General features: G+C 34.5%; 1 protein-coding gene across 2 annotated transcripts in view; it reads right to left on the bottom strand.

The window, feature by feature from the left end:
* jar (Myosin heavy chain 95F jaguar) overlaps positions 1-21,663 on the bottom strand; it is a 23,476-nt gene extending 1,813 nt beyond the window's left edge. The window contains exons 1-16 of one of the 2 annotated variants that reach the window (XM_018502445.1): positions 21,572-21,663; positions 9,848-10,041; positions 9,315-9,388; positions 9,108-9,237; positions 8,833-8,997; positions 7,274-7,686; positions 6,132-6,391; positions 5,843-6,000; positions 5,593-5,757; positions 4,934-5,157; positions 4,584-4,775; positions 3,522-4,505; positions 3,112-3,251; positions 2,850-2,894; positions 2,263-2,383; positions 2,083-2,200 (exon numbers count right to left, since the gene is read on the bottom strand). In XM_018502445.1, the coding sequence (XP_018357947.1) occupies positions 2,083-2,200; positions 2,263-2,383; positions 2,850-2,894; positions 3,112-3,251; positions 3,522-4,505; positions 4,584-4,775; positions 4,934-5,157; positions 5,593-5,757; positions 5,843-6,000; positions 6,132-6,391; positions 7,274-7,686; positions 8,833-8,997; positions 9,108-9,237; positions 9,315-9,388; positions 9,848-10,028 (3,370 nt within the window). In that variant the 5' untranslated portion in view covers positions 10,029-10,041; positions 21,572-21,663. The remainder of the gene's footprint in view (positions 1-2,082; positions 2,201-2,262; positions 2,384-2,849; positions 2,895-3,111; positions 3,252-3,521; positions 4,506-4,583; positions 4,776-4,933; positions 5,158-5,592; positions 5,758-5,842; positions 6,001-6,131; positions 6,392-7,273; positions 7,687-8,832; positions 8,998-9,107; positions 9,238-9,314; positions 9,389-9,847; positions 10,042-21,571) is intronic. The other variant, XM_018502446.1, reaches the window with a different exon arrangement.
* Positions 21,664-23,836: the final 2,173 nt, after the last annotated feature.

Here is a 23,836-nt window from a genome sequence, read left to right as displayed (position 1 = left end):
TAAAAAAGTTGGGCTGCTGCAGTAAATTAGATGGTAAAATATGGCATAGCATTTTTAATTGGCTGTAGCAGCCAATTTTTTGTTACAGCAGCCAATTTTTAGCCTATCCGCAATGTTAGTATAAGATTTCGATAGGCTAACGTAACCAAAAATTGACTGCTGTAATCAATTAAAAATGCTATGCTATGTTTAGCCAATATTTTTTTTTCAGTATAAAAAACCACTTTTTAAAATTCTGTTTTTGGCAAGATATCTATAAATATCTAAAGACTTTAGCTCCATCGAAATAAAACATATAAGTTAAATCTATTGATTGTAAGGGGATCAAAGGTCAAGGTTAGTGAGATTTTTAGTGATATAGCGCAAAAGGAGGACTTAAAATGTTAAATAAAATTGTGTCGAGAAGGGCTACGAACCATAAGAAAACGATGTAATGAAAATAATATAGTGTATTAGACAAAGGTATAGCTACAAACGGCGTTTCAACTCCGATCGGATCATTCTCAATGTTAAACAAAACAAAATATAATTATTGAATTTAAATTATAAACGGCTTAATTAAAATAAAAATAAAAATTGTAACCGGCTTAAAAATAATTAATAAAAATACAGACTAATAACAGACGTAAGGTCGCTAGATCTTATCTTGTGGTTATCACGCTGATAAGTCAGAAGTGTTCTTTTGCGCATGGCATCATAAGTGTTACAACAGACTCCATTATCAATCAATAAGAATGTGTATGTAAAATGTTGTTGCTCTTTACAAATGTATCATGATTAAATTACCAAAAAGTTAAAGACTATAGAAACAGTAAAACAACCAATATAATAGTATAAAAATATAAAAATCTAAAAACAATTAGTATAAATTTAATAAAAGTGAAAATAATTGGATTGCATAATAAGTAAAACTAATAAAAATTACCTTAAAATATGTAAAACCAGTTATAATGTCCAAAATTAAAAGATAAGATCAGTCGAAATATAAAAATATGTAATATAAAGCAGATTGCGATAGAACGTCTTTATTGCCTAGCTAGGGCTGCGTTCCACTTAACAATCACAACGCTCGCGAGCATCGTTTGTCCTTGTTTAATATTTGATAAATGACAAGGATGAAATGATTCCACGAGCATTGTGAGCGTTAAGTGGAACGCAGCCCAAATGTTACGAAATGACGAAAATGTTAAAGTTACAAGTGGGGGGGAGAGGGGTAAGAAATGATAGGGAAAAGGTAAGGAAGAAAGGAGGAAGAAAATTGTGTAATAGGGAGATAGGATTCATATAGTGATTCCGTGTCATATTCTGCCTATTTGGATCTTGTCTTTGCCTTTTTATGTGAATCATCTCAGATATTAATCGCTTGTTGTAAAAAGACTCACTATATAAAATTCTTACTCTATTCCAATTAAACTCGTGGTTGCAATTAATTTTGTAATTAGTGATAACCGATGGTGGATCCCGTCTTATTATCTGATTTATGTTCCTGTAATCTACTTTTTAACTGTCTCTTCGTTTGACCTACGTAGCTGATATCACAATCTTTGCAATATATTTTATAAACAACCTCTTGATTAGATAAGAAATCTAATTGGTTTTTGCCTCTTTTTATGTAATTTTTAAGGGTGTTAGGGATGGAAAAGGCTAATTTTGAATTCATTTTAAGAGCAATGGACATAAAGCTTTCAGAAACCGATTTAACGTATGGTATAGTAAAAAATTTTTGAGCAATTTTTCCTTTTTTATTAAAAGGTTGAACAATATTGCTTTTGTGAATGTGATAATTTAATCTATTCCGTATAGTGAAAAAAATGAAGTGAAGAGGATAACCATTATCCAAGAAAGAGTGAGCTCGTAGCCCTTCTCGACACAATTTTATTTCTATTATTTGGGCTATTCTTTACTATATATTTAAAAATGTTAATTTTAAGAGATGTAATATATCAATTGTTATGTAATAATGTATACATTTTCAACAAAATTTTTCCAATTGTTACAGGTTGTTCAAACAGTTGTTTATTAATCTAATTACAATTGACGCTTTTTCATTATTATTAATTTGCAATGATTGTAATTATTTACCTTCTTCCATGATAGATTTTGGTGCTCTCTCGTTTTCGTCCATGATGGTTCTCCTGCGGTTTCTCGCCTTCCAAGCGTGATAAACTTTCAGTCTGCGATGAAATTCGTGACGACAAGCCTGGAATAAATAATTTTAAATAAAAAAAGTTACGATTATATAACCGATATGCGTGCACGTACTTCAAGTAACTCGATGTCGCAGGACGTATTGATTGCATCTCGCAGCTCAGAGTACTTCCACTTCGACAAATCGTACTTCTTGTTGCTCATAGCCGCCTGTTGATTACGAACCTGCTCCGATCTACATTGTAAACAGATACTTATAAGAAAATAATATGTAATCGCGGTTTTATAACATTCCATAATACAACACTTTAATATTGGAATATATCATGCGCTAAAAGACATATTCGCTGGTATTAGTCAACAAGAAAGTTATTACAAGCCGAAATTAGTACATCATGCGGTTCAGTGTGAGTAAAAAATCTACATGAGAATCTGAAAGTGTTAAAATAAATCTCACAATTAATAGTATGCCTAAAAATGTACATAGAATCATCTATTTTCTTTGACAGATTCTTCGAGAAATTACAAACCTTCCTTCGACAGGGAATAATTTATTTGCGGAATAAATTTTATCGAAGAATCGGTCGATGAAAAATGAACGTAGATTACTGCGTGCGATAAGGATTATTAATTCATTCGAAAAGGAGAATTTCATTAGCAGTTAGTCTTTCACACGTGAAACCCGAATAATTATACGGTACCTTATTAGCCTGTTGTTGTTCATAGGTGCTCGTACATCGGAGCCACTGCATCAATTTAAACAACAAAATAGCATTTTATTTCTGTTTTAACAACACTCTTGATTTTTCTCATATTTGAATCAACGAGTGTAAAATTATATGTATCGATCAATATACCGATGAAGTTACAATTAAATGAAACTATAACTGATAATTTTAATAATTCAGAAATCGTTTATATTTTGTACGTGCCAATTATATTAATCAACAAATAATATTTTACCTTCGTATAGGCGGTGGTGAATCCTCGACTTGTCCATTCGATTCTTGAGCAAGTCTGACCGCCAATTCGTGGTCTCTTCTTTCTTGTTCCAGTAATTCTCGGTACCGATTCTCCTCCATGGCTTCTTTCTCCAATTGAGCCTTTAAATAATACAAAATAGAGCATATATATAAAATATATATTAATAATTACCTACATAAAAATTGTCAAACTATTTGTCAATTCTTTGGTAAATAAAAAAAAATATTTTTTTTAATATTTATTATTTCTCGAATTTAAGAATAAGCTAAACTATTTGTAAGTATAAAATAAAAATGCATAAACACCTTGCTTATAACAATTTAGATTTTTACATTAAAATTAATTTACCTGTTTATAAATTAATATTATCAAACAGAAACTCAACAAACCTGAAGAGCAGCCGCGGTCTTTTGATCCTCCTTCTCCTGTTTTCTCCTCTGCTCCTCTTCGATCTTTCTTCTGGCTTCCATATCGAGTTTTTTCCTCCTGTTCTCTTCCTCCTCCCTCCTCCTGCGTTCCTCCTCCTCCTTTCGTTTCTTCTCTAGCTCGAGCTCCTGCTGAATCTTCCTTAATCTTGCTTGTTCCTCAGCGACTTTCTGTTGCTTCACCATGTCTTGAAGAGCGACCATTTGTTTATTCATCTGATTTACTAGAGATGTGTAAAGACCGTCGATCTCCGTCGGTGCAATCCTCGGATTGTTTTTTATTTTACGTATAGCTGCCTCTAGATCGTCGTCGAGCTTCTTCATGTCCTGCGTCGATTTCTCCCGATTCTTCAATTGACTCGCAGTCTCCTCCATTCGTGTCAACTGCTTCTGTAGATTCTTGATTTTCGTAATACCACGAATGCGTGGCCGGTGCTGTTTCTTCGCGATGTACATCCTCGCCGTTTTCTGTAACACGATCAGATGCTGTTGTCGATAAATGATTTTGTTCTTTAGCTTGATCACCGATAATGCACAGAACTGCAGCTTGTTCCAGCGCGACTTCAACAGCCACTTCTTCACGTTAGCGACTAGCTTGCGCAGATTCTCCGGGTCGGACTTCATAATCCGATCGAATTCCGCGAACTTGCCCGGCTTGAAGAAGACTCGGGTGATGCCGAACTTGAAGTCCTTCTGATTCAGTTTTAGACTGTGCAGCAGAGCCTCACAGAAAAATCTGGGATCGAGCTTGGCGAGCTCCGGCGGCAAGTAGGACTTGTACATATTATAAAGTTCGTGGAAGGGCACCCGGCTGGGATATCCGTGCTCCATCAATTCCAGAACCGACGTCATTCCCGAACAGCGTAGTTGATTCATAATGCTGTTGCCATCGAATTGATGCGCTACCATATCGCTATTCGGCTTGATGCATCTTATAAAATTTGTTCCCTGAAAAAATTCAGGTAAGCATTATAAATAGAGAAGACAGAACAAAGTGTAAAAGAATTAAAAAATCCGTATTCTTACATTGCTCTTTAACTTATCCATCAATTCGCCGAGCTGCGTCTTGAATTTACTGCCGACACTGATAAAGGTGAGCTTTCCTTTTTGCAACGAATGATTGGCGAATTGCGTCCTAAGGAATTTATTCCCACTTTCTTGAATAAGCCCTTCTAAGGAGGCGTGCAGTGCATCGTTGTTTTTTTCAATGAACTGGTTCTATAAGATCAAAATATAAATTCACAATTATATACATATTTTTTCAGAAATTTTTCTGGATGCAAAAATTCAAAATGAGTCTAAAATTCAGGCAAATGTCTTTGAAAAGTGCATTTATGATTTTTTTACTCCTTATTTTGTGGGTATTTTTTTTTTACCGTTTGATAGCAGACACCGCCAGCGTAATGGCGAATCACGAAGCCCTCATCGTCTCGTAATTCTCGATGAGCCTTCAATCGTGACGTTCGCGGTAAAGTGATGCGGAAGTGACCATTCCATGCGCGGTGAACCTCGTTGGTGAAATGTGCGAAACTGTGAGTCGGCAGTTTCGACTCCTCGTCTAGCAGGAAGAAGATACCCGTATTCTTCGATTCGATTAAATCTGAAAGTTAGCGTGACACGCAATTTATTTTCAAAATCTATAAGTGGAAATACTATTTATCATTTCATCCATGAAATATTATCTTAAGAAAAACTGTGAAAACATTTGTTTGGACAAAACGATACGTCTTCTAAATTATCTTTATATAAAAAATAATTAAATAATTCATTAATTAATAATTACATACTCGGGAAAAAATGTTATATATATGAATATATATTATATATAATTGTCATTAATTATATATAATTAACAAAATATGTCAATTTTTACGTAATTATATATAATTTTGTATATTTTAATATAATTATATATAAATTATATATGAAATAGTTTTCTCTGGGTAATTTATGATTTTCCATTTTAAGAGAGAGAGGAATAAATGTCCGAATTTGTGATTTGCACTTTATTACTTGCAATTTTAATTTCACGCACCGATGCAATCCTGATTATCGACGTAAGAGATTTTTGGAACGTTCAAGGACTCTCGAGCGTAAAGTTCCTGCTCATATTTCAGAATCCGTTCGTTGAAGAACTGCTGAAGTTTCTCGTTGCAATAGTTTATGCAAAACTGCTCGAAGCTATTGACTTTGAAGTATTCTACGTACAAGAGAAAACAATTATTACGATTCGCTTTTATATATAAATCAAAAAAATGTTCACTGATTAAAAACATTTTTCTCACCAAATCCTGCAATGTCCAACACGCCGATGTAATAACTTGAAGCCTTGAAAGGAATGCTCTTGTTAATCCGCGCGACAATGTGATCAAACAGTTTGCTATAAATAGCCTTGCCCAGAGCGTCCCTAGCATTATGGGCTTCGTAAACCTTCAGGGGCACCCTGTTGCAATTAGACAAATTAGAAAGAACAATAAAAAAAGGCCGCATTAGAACAGAAAATTTAAAAAATATTTGAATTTATCAGAAAAATAATAAAAAGCGGAATATTACTGGAAATCTTTGTGTACTTACATGATGACGGTTCCTTTGATACCACCCCGACTGGTTTGCATCACTTTCGAGACAAGAGCTTGTCGCAACTCTTCGGGATCAACTCCCAGTAACTTTGCGGATATCGTTACCGCTTTTCCCGAGTCGGCAGTTATCCTACAACCGCCTTTCGTATCCTCCGGATTGTCCTCGAACATAATATTGCCGAGATGTAACACTGCAGCCACCATCGTGTAGATCTCCATGCGTTCGGTATCCGTTAAACCGAGTCGGGTAAATGCCTTTGATATTACAAAAATAATAAAGAATGAAAATATTAGCGTAAATGTACAAGGAATTTCAGAAATATACTAATAAAATGGACAATAAAATAAAATATCTTAACAGGACTCTGACTTCTTAAAATAATAATAATAACCGATTCAAGGCTAATAAGAGTCAGCGCGGGAGGGAGTGCGCATTAATGTGGAATGATGACTTAATTCCAATTTTTTCATGATGTCTTCTTTATTCAAAGTATTGAACGTTTCGATTCTCTTTGGAGTCTTCCTCAGCAAACAATCATCGCAGAATAATCCGGTGTCGGACACGTTCAATACTCCACGAATATTGTAATTAGTTCCGATATAATGACTAAATCTTATAATTATTGAATTCAAGAATATCCAAAGCTTTATAACATGTTTGGAGTCTGTTAAGCGTCCACTTCAGACTTGGAAACCTGTAAAGAGACTTTTTTTTACGAACTACCGGGTTATTCTGCGATGATTGTTCGCTGAGGAAAACTCTAAAGAGAGTCGAAATGTTCAATACTTTGAATAAAGAAAATATCACGAAAAAATTAGAGTTAAGTCATCATACCACATTAATATTGCGCACCCCCTCCCGCGCTGACTCTTATTAGCCTTGAATCGGTTATTATTGCTGTTCTAACAAGATGAGATTAAATAAATGATCTGTTTTTTCTATTCCTGCACTAGACTGTTCTAGAACTCTCTTTCTCGCTTTAAACAAATATCAAACATATATCTATCTCACTTTAAGTCCAAAAGTGTACACTAGTTCAGCCACAGAAAACAAACCTAATTATTAGAGATTTTCAAGTTTTTAAATTGTTTGAAATCGCTTGATTTATGTCACTGAAAAAAATTCCGCCAGCGTACCTGATCGATAGCATTAAACCCTTCAACATCATCCAAAATAGGATCGTGGAGGCTGCCCTTTTGTATTTGCTCGCGACTCTTCTGCGCCTCGTTCAATCGTTTCTCCGATCTCGCGTTGCAGAAATACTGAGTGCAGCCATTCCTCAGATAATGAAAGTCATCCGGCTTGGTAATCCCCAATTTTGCGCGCAAATCAGCCGACGCACCAGCGCACATCATGTAGAACACATGATAATTCCGCTCGTCCGGGCTCTGCAGGCACACCCTGGACTTTTCCAGCAAGTAGTGGGAGATGTATCCGCCGACCACCTGACACTTGGCATCGAAATGCACCTCCATGAACTTGCCGAAGCGTGAGCTGTTATTGTTGCGCTTCGTCTTCGCATTACCGAACGCTTCCAGAACCGGAGTCGCTACGAATCAATTGTAACAAAAAATACGTCACAATCGATTTCTAACTTGTCAAATCATGACGCTGAGTAAACAAGAAGAACAAGATTCTTTTAAAATGCATTGTTTGCGTAAATTTTTTATGTTTAATAAAAATAAAAACATTTAATAAAAATATTATATATTTAATATTATACAAAATGTTTGATAAGCAATGATAAAACTCCCGTATAGGGGTAGAGCGGACTGAACTGAGTCGAAAAGTCCTGTATCATTTTACAATTTTCGTAATAATTAACAAGATATTAATTACTAAAAATCGCCGAATATTGGTTTTCAATAATTTTTTACTCAAGTACTATCAAAACTTTACAGAAAAATAGCAAGTGACAAAGGTTGCTTATTTTCTTCTCATAGAGTTCTGAGAATTTTTTCAGAATTTTTTAATACCGCATTTTCTTATGTTGGAAAAATAGTTGCCAATAAGAAAATGTAGTATTAAAAAATTGATAAAAAATTTTGAAAAAATTCTTAGAGCTCTATGAGAAGAAAAATAGCAATTTCTGTCTCTTGCTGTTTTTCTGTAAAGTTTTGATGATACTTGAGTAAAAAATTATTGAAAACCAATATTTGGTGATATTTAGTAATCGATATCTTACTAATTATTACGAAAATTGCAAAATGATAGAGGACTTTTCGACTCAGTTTAATTCGTTCTACCTCTATGCAAGAGTTTTATCGTTACTTATTAAACACCCTGTGTATAATGTTATTCTGTTAAAATATATTCTGTGATTTATGAATACACAATATTTATACTATACACAATATTTTATAATTAGCAAAAATAATGTTGTATACATTTATTACAGATAATATTTTTGTTCTTATATAATTGACTCATTTTTTGTAAAAATTAATAAATTTCAAAGTTTGAGATTATAAATATTTAAAAAAATGACAAGTTTTTAAATATTTGTCATTATTATGACTTTGAGTTTATAGTATTTGAGATTATGTTGAAAGAATCGTAAAATTACCATAAAAATAAAAACAATAACTATTATTTAATTATTTAATTAAAAATTTAATTTTTATTTCATGATGTTAATTGGACAGAATTAAACTTCACGGATTTAATTGGGTTCGTATTAATTATTTTCTTTTACCATCAAGAATTCTCTGTTCGATCGGACCGGCCGTCGAACCCCAGAGATCGCAGAGATACCGCAGGAGATACTTAGTCGACTCGGTCTTGCCAGCTCCCGATTCACCGGATACGATAATGCTTTGAGATTGTTTCAGCACTTTCATATCTCTAAACGCTTTGTCACCTGTAAACATAAATAAAAATGATTCTATACTCTCGCCGGGAATGAATCAATTAGGAGGGAAAGGGGGGGGGGGGGGGAGGTAAGAGTCATGCATGCACGCGATCACGTACCGATGGCGAAGACGTGCGGTGGTGTTTCACCCAAGGATTTTCCTTGATAACCCTTGATGGTCCGCGGTGAGTAGAGATCCTTCACCTCGTAATATGGATTCACAGCTATCAGAATGTTGGCGACGTAAGTCTGAAATTTAACGATGTAACGAGAGATTAAGAATGACAAAGGTGGTCGTCGACCTCAGCATCGTCATAATCACTCACATATATTCTGTCCTTGAAGTAACGAGTGCGAATATTATTTAGCAGCGTGGCCTCGTTCAGGTACATCAAGGCACCTGGAAGGAGATAATTTAGAGAAAAAAAGATGAGTGGGGGAAAAGGATCAGTGAAAGTGCCTTTGCAAAAGAGCGAAAGTCGCGTGAGAGAGAAGCGAGCGTGACCGCGCGATCTTAATCTAGCTGGTATATAAAATAGACGAAACGCACAAATGCGTCACGGTGTGTAGTAATCGAGGGGAGGAATTGCGAATAAACAGCTAACGTATCCTTTCATTCCCGTTTTCTTCTTTCTTAAGAAGGTTTTCTACTTTATCGCGCTGTTTTTTTAAGATTTTTAGGAATTTTTTTTGGAAAGGTAGAAAAATATTTTTGAAAATTAAATCTCTTTAACATATATATTCGCAGCAAGATCAGCATTGTCTTACTTTTGTTGGCAAAGTCGAAGTTTCTCAGAATTTTTCTTTTCTTGTCTTTTGTTAAAATTACAACGGACAAGTTTCGAGAGAAAATATTTACAATTGTCCTCGACATCTTTGGTGTAATCGCCGGCAGGATATACTTCGTCCAGTGGACAGGTGCGTTGCGGATATTTCGGATCGAGGGGCATGATCAAAGCGTCCCCGTCCACCATGTCCGTGAATTTCCCGATGATGAAACCCTCCTGAGGGTCACGGACCCACACCTGTTGGTTCTCCATCCCGAGCTTTACTCTGGAACAAACGAAATTATTCTGGATTACGAAATGATACATTCTGCGATCTTCTCTCATCCTTACTCTTTAGTCTTTGTTTTAGATACTACTTCGAGAGGAAGTGCATTAACTAGAACATTTCGTATAATATAAATCATAATTTTCTAACGTGAAAAGTACAATAAAAATTATTTATGAGAAATGTCATCGCATATGTAGGATACTTTAAGATCAATGATCTCTTTTTGTTGTCTTACAGTTAATTCCTTTAGCTAATTTAAAATTAATATCCTTTCAACAAATCGTTGAAATTATCATCAGTAATTTTCAGGCAATTAGCCGTTTAAATCAAAGAATTCTTTTTAAATTGAGCATTGAAAGAAAATTTTAAATTTTGGTCTGTTCAAATTTATTGTATAACATTATCGTTTGGGTCAATATGATAAAAAGCACTAAAAATGAAAAAAAATTTCATAAAAAATCTTATATTAATAAACAAAGTCGTCAAATATCAGAAAAAGTTTTTAACCTTTTGCTGACAATTAGGGTCTTTAAAGGCTTCATTGATATTTTGATTGTGAATTTTGATAGATGAATTTAAACATGTAAAAAAATTAATTAAATATAATTCGACTTCTATGACGATAAAAATTTGTTACTAAAGTTTTTTGATAAGTAAATCAAATTTTTTCAAATTTTTATATAATTTGGAACAATAAAAAATTTGCTGTTTCTTAAAAACTTTTATTTGTTGATACAAAAGTTAAAATTCATGTTACTGATAAATAAAATAAAATAAAAAATTAAATAAAATATTATTAAGAAAATATAAATTACATTTTAAGTCAAATATACCCAAACAGATTCGCAAGACTAAATAAGCTTGATTAAGATTTTAATCCGATTTTGATTGAACTCTTTGTTATGATGACCTTCGATTTCTTCGCTGCGAATCGACTTCAAATTGAACGAAGTATTTGTAGATAAACGGATATCCGGTAGTTTCGCAGAATTATCCAGTACGAAAGCGCAGACTCACGTTGAAATTTGCAACGAGAGCGATCAACGCGAGCGAGCGCGCTATAAAGATGAACGAATCCATTTGTCATTCTCGCTTATACGGAACGTAAATCGTCAACGACAATTTCTGCTGATGCATACACTTTCTAGCCGTGTCTTTCGGAGAAGTTTCCGGCGAATGAATCGTCCATGTCTGACTTCCGGCGCTCTATCACGTATGCTGAATGGAGATTCTTAGCAGTCCCGTCAATTCTTGGTCTTATTTTAAGCTGTGTATTACCTATTGACGAAAGAAGCAACAAAAGTGCCGTGGCGATCGATAAAGATTGAAGATTGGTCGTAGTCTAAATGGTAGTTTCACGAGCGAAGACCGCTCAGTTTATATAGTTTTAGATAAATAATTCTGATAAATAGCTATCGGTTTGTTATCAGAATATACATGGAAAGAACGATTTTGTTGAAATTAAAAAATTTTCCTAAATATAGATTTGAATAATTTTATTGAGTCATCAAAGTAGTTATGTATTACGCTTAAGCGTTGATGATAAAGCTGCAAAAAGTTTTAGCATTCTAGCTATTAATTTGAACATCCCATTTAATTATTTTGACAATCCAAACATTTTTTGTATGTATGTATACACAATGAATACAAATTATAAATCTCATTATGTATCAAATATTCTCTTTGAATGTAATGATACAAAATGCCTTATAAATCTCTACAAAATTTCTTTCTTTAATCTTTTAGACTTAAATCAATATTAAAAATATTTTTAATTTCGTTTTTAAACAAAAATTACAGAATTATTAAATTAATTGTGTATTTCATTAAACAATTTTTTCTTCCATCTTATTTAATTGAGTATTCTGTCTAAAATATTCCGCTAGTATAATTAAAATCGACTATTCTAAGATACTCTATATATACGCAATGATCATCCCGTGACATGTAAGACAATTCTGTGGTAATAACGGAAGCAAAAACTTATCGGTTTGAAAATTGGATGAAATTTGTACTTGCACTTTGATATTAATACTCTTCTTTTTCCCTCGAAAATTGAAATTCTCAGTTTTAATTTATCGCTTATCACAACACGTTATCGAGATAAGCATGACGGAAGGTACGACGACTCCAAAATAATCGCCAAAACTGTATGGTGCAGCTGCTCCGTATATTCTTTTCACTTCTCTTTCTTAAAATAACGGACGGTATCGGATTATGTTTCACCTGTCAACTATATCTCCTTTGTATCAACATTATTATTTCATCTGAGAAATTCCATAATATAAAATATGAAATAATAACATTATCTCTTTCTCGAAAGAGAGCTTCCGCTTCTAAAATTAATATTTAAAATATTGTGTGTGACTACCCCAGCAAAAATCTACAAATGAAACAAAAATATTGACAGCTCGGCTCACTTTGTGCAAATTTCCAAAACCTTAGAAAGTTGAAGATTTGTTTCTTTTTTTCAAAATTATTGTTCACAAATTATCGTTATTTACAAATTCCTCAATTTTCGTCTGCCTGTCTTCGCTATCATGCGGGGACAATTTTCTCGATTGCGTAACTCAATCCTCCCGACGATTTTCGAGTTCAGCATGCGCGGCGGACACGCTTCCCGGGGTTGTGCAGGCGGTCGTGCGCGGCGATAAAATCACAGGCACAGAGGCACAAAACGCGCCGTCGTCGTCATCGTTCTGGCGACACGGCCACACCGTGTGTGTTTTCCGGCGTCACCAGGTACAACAATCCGGCAGGCAGCCGCGCGCGATCAAAGGTCGTCACGAGCCGCTGCATCTCGCGTTTTACACGTGACAGAATTTCGAAAAAGTTCCCGGTATCCCCATCCTTCGTCGTCGACCATGACACGCTGCACTAAACCTGTCGCATTTGCATACGAGTACATCTGATATTTACAATATTTTATTTAAAAAAAGCAAAAAGCAATCTAAATATATCCGGCTTATTACTTTTATTTATCGTACTAAACCGGTATCTTTCCTTTTGTATTTAATTTGTTACGCCTTCAAGTGCTCCAGTTTTATTTTTAAGCTAAATTAAAATATAGTCTATCTGTTAGATATGAAAAGAGCAATGGTAACCCAATCTATAATATTATAGATCTGTTCTTTTTAGCTAAAGTTTTTGCACGGTTCGTCTTTCTTCCTTTTTTCTCTACATTGAAGAGAAAAAGAGAAAAAATGAACCGTACAAGAAGTTCAGTTAAAAAGAGCAGGCCTAATATTTTGTTATTTTTAATTTCCATGTGTGTCAACATGTAAATCCATCTCTATGTAGTTTTAAAGTAAGTATCGTCCATATATATACGAGTATATCGCTCTCTTTAAAGTCAAGAGAGAGAGAGAGAGAGAGAGAGAGAAAGATAGATAGATAAAGCATTTATTTCCATTCTAGGGCAAGCCCTCTAAGAACGTACAAGTAATAGCAACAATAATAATTAAGCAGGCAGAGAGAGAGAGAGAGAGAGTTTTAAGTCTTGCTTAAATTAAAGTAACTTTGGTGCAATCCAGCCTTATAGAAATATAATGATTGAATGCACTGAAAAAAAGGACTGGCTGCTGCAGCAAACTAGGTGATAAAACATGGCGTAGCATTTTTAATTGGTTGCAGCAGCCAATATTTGATTGTGTTAACCTATCAAAATCCTATACTGACATTGCGAATAGGCTAACGCAACCAAAAGTTGGCTGCTGCAACCAAAAATCGGCTGCTACAGCCAATTAAAAGTGCTATGCCATATTTTACCATCTAATTTGCTGCGGCGGCCAATCTTTTTTTTCAATGTGTAATTCGACATTATGAATTTAAGTGCTGAAAGGAGCGCGCGACAAAACGTGAAACTCAGTATGCAGTTCGGTAGAATAGCTGAATAAAGGCTGTCTGAATACCTGCAATTGTTACTTGATATATAACACCGCGATTACCGTGTCGAATAGCAGTCGCAACTGCTGGGAACCACGCGCGGTCGATCTGGAAAGCGCGAGAAATTGCCTTGTTCCTTCTGTCGTACTCTCCGCATCTCCCGTTAGAGATATCGTAACGGTAAAAGCCAGCGGTAAATCCTTGCATCGATCCACAGGACATCGCAGCTACGAGACGGTGGTGCATGCGTTTTGAATCGCGCTAATCCACGGAACCGAATCTCATCTGGTCTGCTGATGATGAACAACGGTGACGACGGATATCGAAACGGCTGTCTGAATCGACTCTACCTCGAAACGATGCGATCGAACGAAGCGAACAATGCAGCAACACGTCGCGGCGTCTAAGCATGCTAAGAAGCAATTTTCTACGTTCCGAGAGATGAGAGGTGCATCGCAAATAGGAAGAAGAAAGAGAGAAAGAGAAGAAGAAGAAGAGAGAGAGAGAGAGAGAGGGGCGAGGAATCGTTCGCATCGGTTCGTTCACCTTCTTCTACATAGCAGAAGAAACCGTAACGTCCAGATGTTGCATCGTTTTCCTTCTTTCCCTCCCGTCGTCTCGTTAACCCTTTCCTTTTTCTTCTTTTCCTCTTTTTTTTTAATTCGCGGTACAACAAGGCGCGGTACTATCGATCCTCCTCACTTGGCTTTCTCACTCGGGCTCGGCGTCTCCTCTTCTTCCGCTCGACATCTCTTAAGATCGCTTTCGAGCATTGTTCCCCGATCGAGGTGCGGTTTCTCGCGCGTTCTCCGCCTTCGTTCGCGGCATCAGGCTTGCAGAGACAATCGTGCTAATGCGCACCTCGATCCGAACGTACTTTGCGTGCAGAGGTGCCTCGCGCTGACGCGTCGCGCGACAGGCCCCTAATCCATTGACAGACCCGGTCGAAAGGGAATGAAAGGGACGTGAGAGGAAGCAGGAAACGGCAGGTGGGACCGGCATACCGAAACAGGGAGACACGCGTGAGCGCTCACCGAATTTACCGTACTGAAACCCGCAGCCAAAATAAAGGAAAAAAATATAGTTCGTGAATTCTCTCTCTTTTCAAAGTCTTCTACTACTCTTCCAAGAAAATAGATACATATCTTTAATGTTTTTATTTATTACGACTTTATCAGCGGCATAACAACACGAAAAACAATGGAGGTTTTATTGTGATGTAAAGGAAGGAGAGATATCCATCGTTTGTGTTTTTAAACTTAAATCATAGATTAAATATTGTATATAATTAAACTTGAAAAATTCTTAAAAAATTAAATAAAATTAATAACAAAAGTTTTAATGAGACTCATTATCTCATGTATGTTCCTTTAATGTCACAAAAATATGTTCCTGTTATAGATTAATCGCGTTAATAAAATTATTTATTTATGTACTATTTAATAATTAGTTATTTAATTATTTATTATTTATTTTGTTACAAAAATAATGCGTTTATTTTATTATACAATCGCAATTGAAAGAGATTTACAATCTCGAATCGCAATATTAAAAATGAAATCAACAAGTAGGTAACACGCAATCAGAAACAATAAACATATTATGTAAGTTCGAAGTTTATGAAAATGCATTTATTAAAATATAGTTTATTCTCAAAACCAAATAAGATCATTTCGTTAATCGATAAACTTCAGTAAATGAGAGATCTAATTATATATTCGCCGCGCGATATAGGTTTCTTGTTTCAATCACGGCAATGTTTCACGTCATTTAACGTTAATTAGAACAACCTTCACACCATCACCGTCATCAAGAGCACTTGGTGATTAGATCGAGTGCAGTGGGTCGAGCTTTCGGTCCCGCGGTCTGCCATTTGAATCAAGTTCCGCTCAGCATTTTATAGCAATTAACGGAGCAGCGTATTTTGCAAAATGATTCAACTATATCTCTTCAGCTACACCGAAATATTACTAGATAAATTCTCGATTAATATCATCACATAATATTACATATTATTAGCTGGTACTGCTAATTTAACTACATATTATTTCGCTTTGTCATCATTAAATATATAACATTGGCTACATAATGTGAACATTTTTTCGGTCAGTGACGTGACGCGACTCCTCGGAATACATTGCAGATATCATCAGTTTAACAGTATATGTAGACATATACAGCGAGTGCAAAAAGTATTCGTGCAGAAAAAATATTTTTTAAAAAAACTTTATTTTTAAAATGTAAATACTACACAGAAAAAAAAGACTACACTGTTAGAAATGTTCGGAAAATTCCGACAGATTTAAGATACTGAAGTAACTTAATTTTATTAATTTAGGGTGCTGAAAACGAAAGTTAGTAACATTCAAAGTAAATTTACTAAATTCCCCTTAAAATTTCGATACTGTACTTTATATTTGCAAATGATTTCTTAAAATTACTAAATGGTAACGGAAATTTAAGACACCCTGATTGAAAAAAGTTGCGCAGTGTACTCTGCGCAGCTTTTCTCGTGCACGTCATGAGAGTTATGATAACCATGATAAAAATACAAGGGTATGCTCATCAATTGTCTAAAACTCGTTCAGCTTGCGCATGTCCTTGCCTACGTCATATTCGGGTACGCGTTGATTGGTCGGTTCTGATTCGGGTGCAATCGGTGGTTATCGGTCGTAATTTATCATGGCGTCCATGGCGTAGTGCACGTTGTCATCGGTAGAAGTTAATGTTAAAAATATTTTCACGATGACCTGCATAGTGAAAGGATGCGGCAATTATATGAAAAAAACAAAAAAAACTGAGGGAAGTAAAATTAAATATTTTACCTTTCCAAAACAATCTGAAATTGCTGAACAGTGGCGTAAGCCACTCGTTGTGACGTAAGCAAGGACAAAAATCTGATTGGTCATGCGCATGAGCATACCCTTGTCTTTTTATCATGATGATAACGACTATCGAAACGTGCTAGAAAAGCAAGTTTTAGGTAAAAGTGGTGAAACAGCACAGTTTTTATTGACTTCTAATCAGAGGAGGCAGGTGCCAAATTAAAAAGTTGACAAGTGTGACTTATTGCAAACATCCAAAGTAAGTACGAATTGTAAAAATTTCTTATAACAAAATGTGACTCCATCATTTCTCGCATGCGATCCAATCATTTCTCACAGCAAGTACTATCATTTTGTTGTCTGAATTGTGAACATTTGTCTATAGTGAATGTTTATTTAGTAAATTCAATTTTGACTTTTATCATATATTAATATTAACCAACATCGGTTACTAAAATATTTTGATGAAGTACACTTTTTAGGTTAGGAGCATGGGTCGAAAAGTTGAACTATTTGATATTAATTAATATTAATATATGATAATAGTCATAATTGAATTTATTAAATAAACATTCATAGTCTAGGCATTAACAAAATGATAGTACGTGCTATGAAAAATGATTGCGAGAAATGATTGAGTCGCTTTTTGTAAAATAATTGTAACAGAGTATTCAACATCGCAATCTATAATATCTCACAATTCATTTTATTATATAATAAATATAGATTGTTTCGACAAAACTATTATTAATATTAATATTATTACATTCTGTGTAGCGCCATATAAACATTAAGTATATTCCGACTTAATACCCACTGTAGTCACCTCTATGTTGAATGCAGGCCTATAAACGCATGCATCCGATCGTAGGTGTCGAATGCCATCTTGTGGAATGGCATTCTACTTGTAATAGATATCAATATAATAACTCACACAAACAAACATTCTGTGTAACTTTCATTCATCTAGCACAACTCCTTCATGGTGTTGGGATTTCAATTTCCGACAGTGTAATTTTTACTATACAGTTGATATATTTAAGTATACTGTATTTAAGTATACTAAACGTATACGACATACGTATGTACGTAGTTTGCATAAGCATATTTCGTTCATGTTATTTTACAATATTTAAATATTTATGTGCCAATACATAATTATAAACCGTATATATATTAAAATTAATAAGTCGATAAAATTTTTTTTAATGCTTTAAATTTTTAGTTACAGTTACTAAAATATACTAAACTGTAACAGAATTTTCAGAACCGTGTGACTGAAACTTTATGCAGTTATTGTTTCTGAAATTTTCGTTCTCGCTTAGTAAATTCCAGAAACGATAACTGCATAAAGCTTCAGTTACACGTTTCTAAAAATTCACACAAAAATTTCTAACAGTATATTCTTAAATCAATCATAATATATTCATATATAAGCAAAAATATTATAATCTTGCTTCAAAGATATCAATCTTGATTTGATTGAATTTGTATTGATATAAAATTTTTAATTGAACAAGTCTTGAATTAAGTGCAAAGTAATACTTGCATCAAAACAAATTTAATCAAATCAAGATTGATATCTTTGAAGCAAGATTATAATACTTTTGCTTATATATGAATATATTATAGTTGATTTAAGAATAGTCTTTTTTCTGTGTATTCAGCGAGAAATGAGTCATCGAATTGATGTCGAATCGATATCGATCCGATAATTTCAATACCAATTTGACGTCGATTCGACGTTTCGACGATCATTTCTTGCTGGGTAATTCACAATTTATACATGAAGAATAAAATAGATTATATTTTTTTTTTCAAATTATATATACCAAAAAGATGTGTATTAATTATAGAAAATATATCATCTGAAAAAAAAATCGAAAATTAAAAATTGTATTGTTTGGATGCTCAAAAAATATTCGTACAGCCGAGAAATTTAGCTTCTAAAATCAGGCAAAGTTCGTTTGTTTATGTTAGAACAGAATGTATTCATTGTATAAAATTGCTAATTAATTTTTCTACAAATAAGACTTTTTTAATAAAAAATTTCTTTGTACTTTTTGCTCTCACTGCATATGTGTGTTTATCCCGTAAAGTGGGCGGAAATTAATCTTAACAGTATCCGAGGATTGGAATGCAAATTTTTGATGGACGATTTACTGTAAAAGAAAATCGATCAATGCGATGGCTCGGGAATGGCATGATCGGAAGTCGCTACAATTCACATTTAAGTGCACATAATCGAGACCACGGATGAGTCATGGGCGTCCTCGATGTCTCTCACGGCTGTTCGCCCACCTACATATACATATATAGGATCAAGCGATTCTTTTTCCGCGATTGCGTAACGAAATTCACACCGTATCATACATTCGTTCGTCGAAAGGATCCGCCACTAAATGACAGCGAGATTCTTCTCGTGAGAGAGACAATCTCAATTCTGTCGACTCACTTTCGCTGTTACTTTTCCTAAAGAGACAATAGGGAAACAAACGCTATCTCCGATTTTAATGAGTTTCTCACATGATATAAAATAGCTGAAAATATTCCGAAATCATACGAAAGCATATTGTTTCGCATGTGTTCTTTCGTTTCAAGGTTGCTGATGTCGGGATAATTTCAACAGCTGACTCGACGTCTCCGGCCAAGTATTACCGCAACATATAAGAAAAAAAATGTAAAGTACCTTATCTGTCAGATGAAAAATTACACCGAGTTTAAAGACATGGAAAGAATAGTTTCGCTGAAATATTAAAAAATTTAGCTAGAGATTTGAAAATAAATTTTGTTGGACTATCAAAATTTATGTACACTGAAAAAATAATTAAATTTTAACCAATGCTTGAAAAGTTCTAAGCAAATATCTACTAAATGTAAATGTATAGATTTATTTGATATAAAAACTATTAATACAACTATCATTTTTTTATTGTGAATAAATATTTATACTATTGTAAATAAATGTTTATTTAGTACTATTAAAAAATATATATATTGATTAAAATGTAATGATTGCTAGAATATCAAAATTTTTTGCAGCGTTATTTATCGTGCTCGTGTTTTCCACATAAATATTTTCAATAAAATTATTTTCAAAATCTGCAACTAGTTAAATTGTTAAATATATCAGGAAAATCGTTCTTTCTGTGAGAAGATAAATAAATCGCTCGGGAGAGAGAGAGAGAGAGAGAGAGAGAGAGAGAGAGAGAGAGAGATTTAGAATCGTGATTATGCGAAGCTAAGTTCGCACGCTAAATGACGTTTTCTCCAGCAGTAACAATTGAAGCAAGAATTCCGAGGAATCATGAAATTGGTTTAAGTGTCCCTATTAAGAATCGCAATTAATACGACGTGTGGCATGAATGATTAAACTCGAGAAGAACAATGAAGTTAAGATAAAAATTCGATAAGAAATCCGAGATAAAGTGTAATTAAGAATTTTGCGACAATTAAAACAACTTCGAAATAAAAATCGGTACATATAAATATATACATGTATATAGAAAATTAAGTGCAAAAATGATAATAATGATAATAAACGCTTTAAATATGACGTCGCTCAAGATTTGCGACGTATGATTCATTATATATCAACTTATCTGAAAAAAATTGTTCACCCATCGTTATCACTTGTATCTCTTTACAGACATAACGTGATCGTTTTCGTAATTCTCTCCCTTTTTTTTCTTCGAAACAGAAGACGCCGTTACGAAAACGTAGAAAACCGGCAGCGGTAATTACGGTGTTTTGCAGAAGTATTCATCCACCCATTTATTTCACAATTGAAACGGCGTTTCGCGAGAGCGAGGTGCGCGTATCATCGTACATTACGCGCAAGAGAGCGCGGGCAATTTTTCTCTCTCTCTCCCCCTTTTTTTGTCCCCCCGTCTAGCTGTCGGATTGTTTTACGAGGTGCACGTAGGCGCTTACGCAGGTTCACACACTAATTCACACAGGCCGCGCCGCGCCGAGCCGCGCTTTTGCATTCGCGCCTTGCACCTGCGGCGCGCCGTCTCGTTCCACTCTCCTAATCACGGACTAGATAAACCGGCGAGCGTGCAGAAAAAGGAAAAAGAACTTCCAAGCAACAATTTTTCATTCCCGCTTCGGTTCTCGCGCCACCGTAAAACAGACATACGGTAATACGTTACGTAAAACCTATACCCGTCCGTACTTTTAAATTGTTTGCCTCGCTGATTTATTGAATGATAAACGACGAATGTGTGCATTTTTGTTTTCCTCTATTAAACCGTAATCCTTTGCAAACGGGACAACTTTTAAAATAGATAAATAGGTCGATAAATACATCATGGCTTTCCTTTTAGCGCGAATTTGTTTTCACATCTCCGAAACTGGAGAGTGGAGCTTGAATTCCAAATTTTATCTATTCAAAAATTTATTCGAAATTAAAACAGATAAAGAGAATAATGTAAATAAATATAAGAGAATAATACTCTATACTGTGTCTATTTGCATTTTAGGAATTAGATCTTCAAACTGCTTTTTCATCGTTAACACAAGTTCTCCGATTTCATCCGATACATTCGCCCTCGATCTTGTTGTTCCTACTTTCGAAATTTATCCCCGGCTGATGAAAACATCGAGCATATATACTTACGACGCATTACATGAAGATTATACTCGGTTATACCTGTTGAAAACAATAATTCATTCGCGCTCGAGTGAAGATAAATCGAGGATCGGCTTATCGCTGCTCGGCGGAGCGCGCGGTCGCGCTCCGAAAAGTTTTGCGATTCACCGATCGAATTTTCGCGAACGGTTTAAAGGGCAGATTTACAAAACGGTTTACTCACCGTCTCGCTGTGCGAGGACAGTCAGCCGGCCGGAGCGAAAGTATAACCAGCGAACGGCACAGAATTCAACATGCAACTGTCGGCGTGTCGACTCGGCGCGACTTCAGACTGTTCGCCTGTTCGGACTTCGGAGCGATGAGCCGCTCGGCGATCCACGGCTGTTTCCGCCGATGCCACGCAGCCACGCGGCAAACAGCGATCGTACCAGCACGTCGATCGCGTTACCACCGTCGCTGTCGCTCGCCACCAGTGGTATACCCTGGTACCCCCGTTCAGAGATCATCTTGGAACACTCGGAATGATAAGAGGTCTGTTCTTTTTAGCTCAACTTCTTGCACGGCTCATCTTTCTTCCTTTCCCCTCCACGTTGGAGAGAAAAAGAGAAAAGGTGAACTCCGTGCAAGAACTTTAGAAACTGAACCGAGAGATTCAAGGCGCGCAAATGAAACGAATTCTCAGATGTAGAGATTGAATTGTTCAAGATTTGAAATAATTATCTGAAATTATGTATTTAGATCATATTCTCGCGGTGTAATTGTTGGTACCAGCGATGTCCCAAGCTTGAAATCAGTTGGAGAACGTGGATTAACGTCGAATGAAACGCATTTTTGACAAAACACTATTAAATTTGTAATCTGCAATTTAAAATGAAAAATAATATTATAAAAATTATTTTTATAATTCATATTTAAATATTTTTGGTATGTATATATTTTGATATGATTGTTAATTTACAAGACATATTTTTAGAGACAAAGATTTTTTAATATGTATGTACATATGTAATAAGATTTTATCATTCTATATAAAATAATGATTTGTATTACAAACGTAATACGATTATCTAATTTTTCAATTTATTCATTTATTAGATAGACTAAAGCTGCGTTCCATTTGACGCTCGTAGCGCTATTTGTTTAACATTTGATAAACAACAAGACTGAAATAATTCTAAGAGCGGCGTGAACGTCAAATGGAACGCAACCTAATATATCTGTAATAGATTGTTATAAATGATATTACATTTACAAGATCGTTTATTGTAACACAACAGAAATAGAATTATTATGTTTATGGTACAGTTTATACTTTGCCAACTTTTGAATTTATATTTTGTTGACTATAAACGTAACGGCGACAGTTATCGACAGCAAGCCAATTTATCGAACGTTGGTATAAATATAACAATTGTAATTTTAGAAAATTTGAAAAGTATTTTAAAAAAATATAATTTAACACGCGATTAGTTTCTCTCCATATTTATCCAAATTTTAAACATTGAATATTTTTTAACGTTTTAATTTTTGCGCTCTGTTTAGTTTAATGCCAATAGGTAAATTATCGACATACTATAGGTATATTTAAATGATATGGACATCATCAATATTTCATTCTTACAGCATGTAATTATATAATAATTATATATAGTTATACATTGAACACAATATATGATTTTATCATTACTTTGTCTATATGTAACGTTGGAAACGTATACAAGACAATATAAGTCGGTTCTTTTCCTTGACGTTTGATAGTGATTTATTCACTGCGTAAATAGATTGCATTGATATTAATCAACATCTTCGTCAAGAAAAATTGGATCAGAAAGAGACGTGTTTGAAACAAACATCCGGTAGTTCAAAGACGCAGTAAATAATAACGAGAAAGTCGTAAATGCAGATCTCTGGAGTGCATACGCAATAAAGAGGCGAACAAATACCGTTACCGGCAATCGAGCAACACCGAGCTCGTGTAATAAGCGCTTCTGTTCTTCCTGTATTACTTACCATTTTAGACACCTGCCAATTGAAGAGATAAAACACGTAATAAGATGATTTATTGCATAAATTTTATTTTCGATATTTTTAAACTTCATTCCTGAATATTGCGATTGGTCATGAATAAGAGTTGTCCTCCTTTTTTTTGCTCTTTCAATTATATTATTCAATTAAAATATCTCGAACTTATTTGTTTTCGAAATTACAAAGTTCGAGTCACGAAAACTAAAGAGTCTCAAAAATAGACAAAGTATCAGGAGAATATGATTGACAAGGAGATGACACTGTCTAAGGTTCCAAGAAATCTCCATTGCGTAGTTGATAATATCTTTACCTTCTTTATTTATCAGTACAATTATCGTAACTTTCAATCCTCAATACATTTTCTGCATGTGATTTAAGGCATTTCTTTGTATTTAATGTAAAATTACTTTATTTAATCCAAAATACATATCCATGTTCGTAAAAAAACTATTCATCATTATCT

The sequence above is a fragment of the Trachymyrmex cornetzi genome, unplaced genomic scaffold (genome assembly GCF_001594075.2).
Source record: "Trachymyrmex cornetzi isolate Tcor2-1 unplaced genomic scaffold, Tcor1.1 scaffold147, whole genome shotgun sequence".
Taxonomy (NCBI): Eukaryota; Metazoa; Arthropoda; class Insecta; order Hymenoptera; family Formicidae; genus Trachymyrmex; species Trachymyrmex cornetzi.
This window is presented reverse-complemented; position numbering and strand designations above follow the sequence as displayed.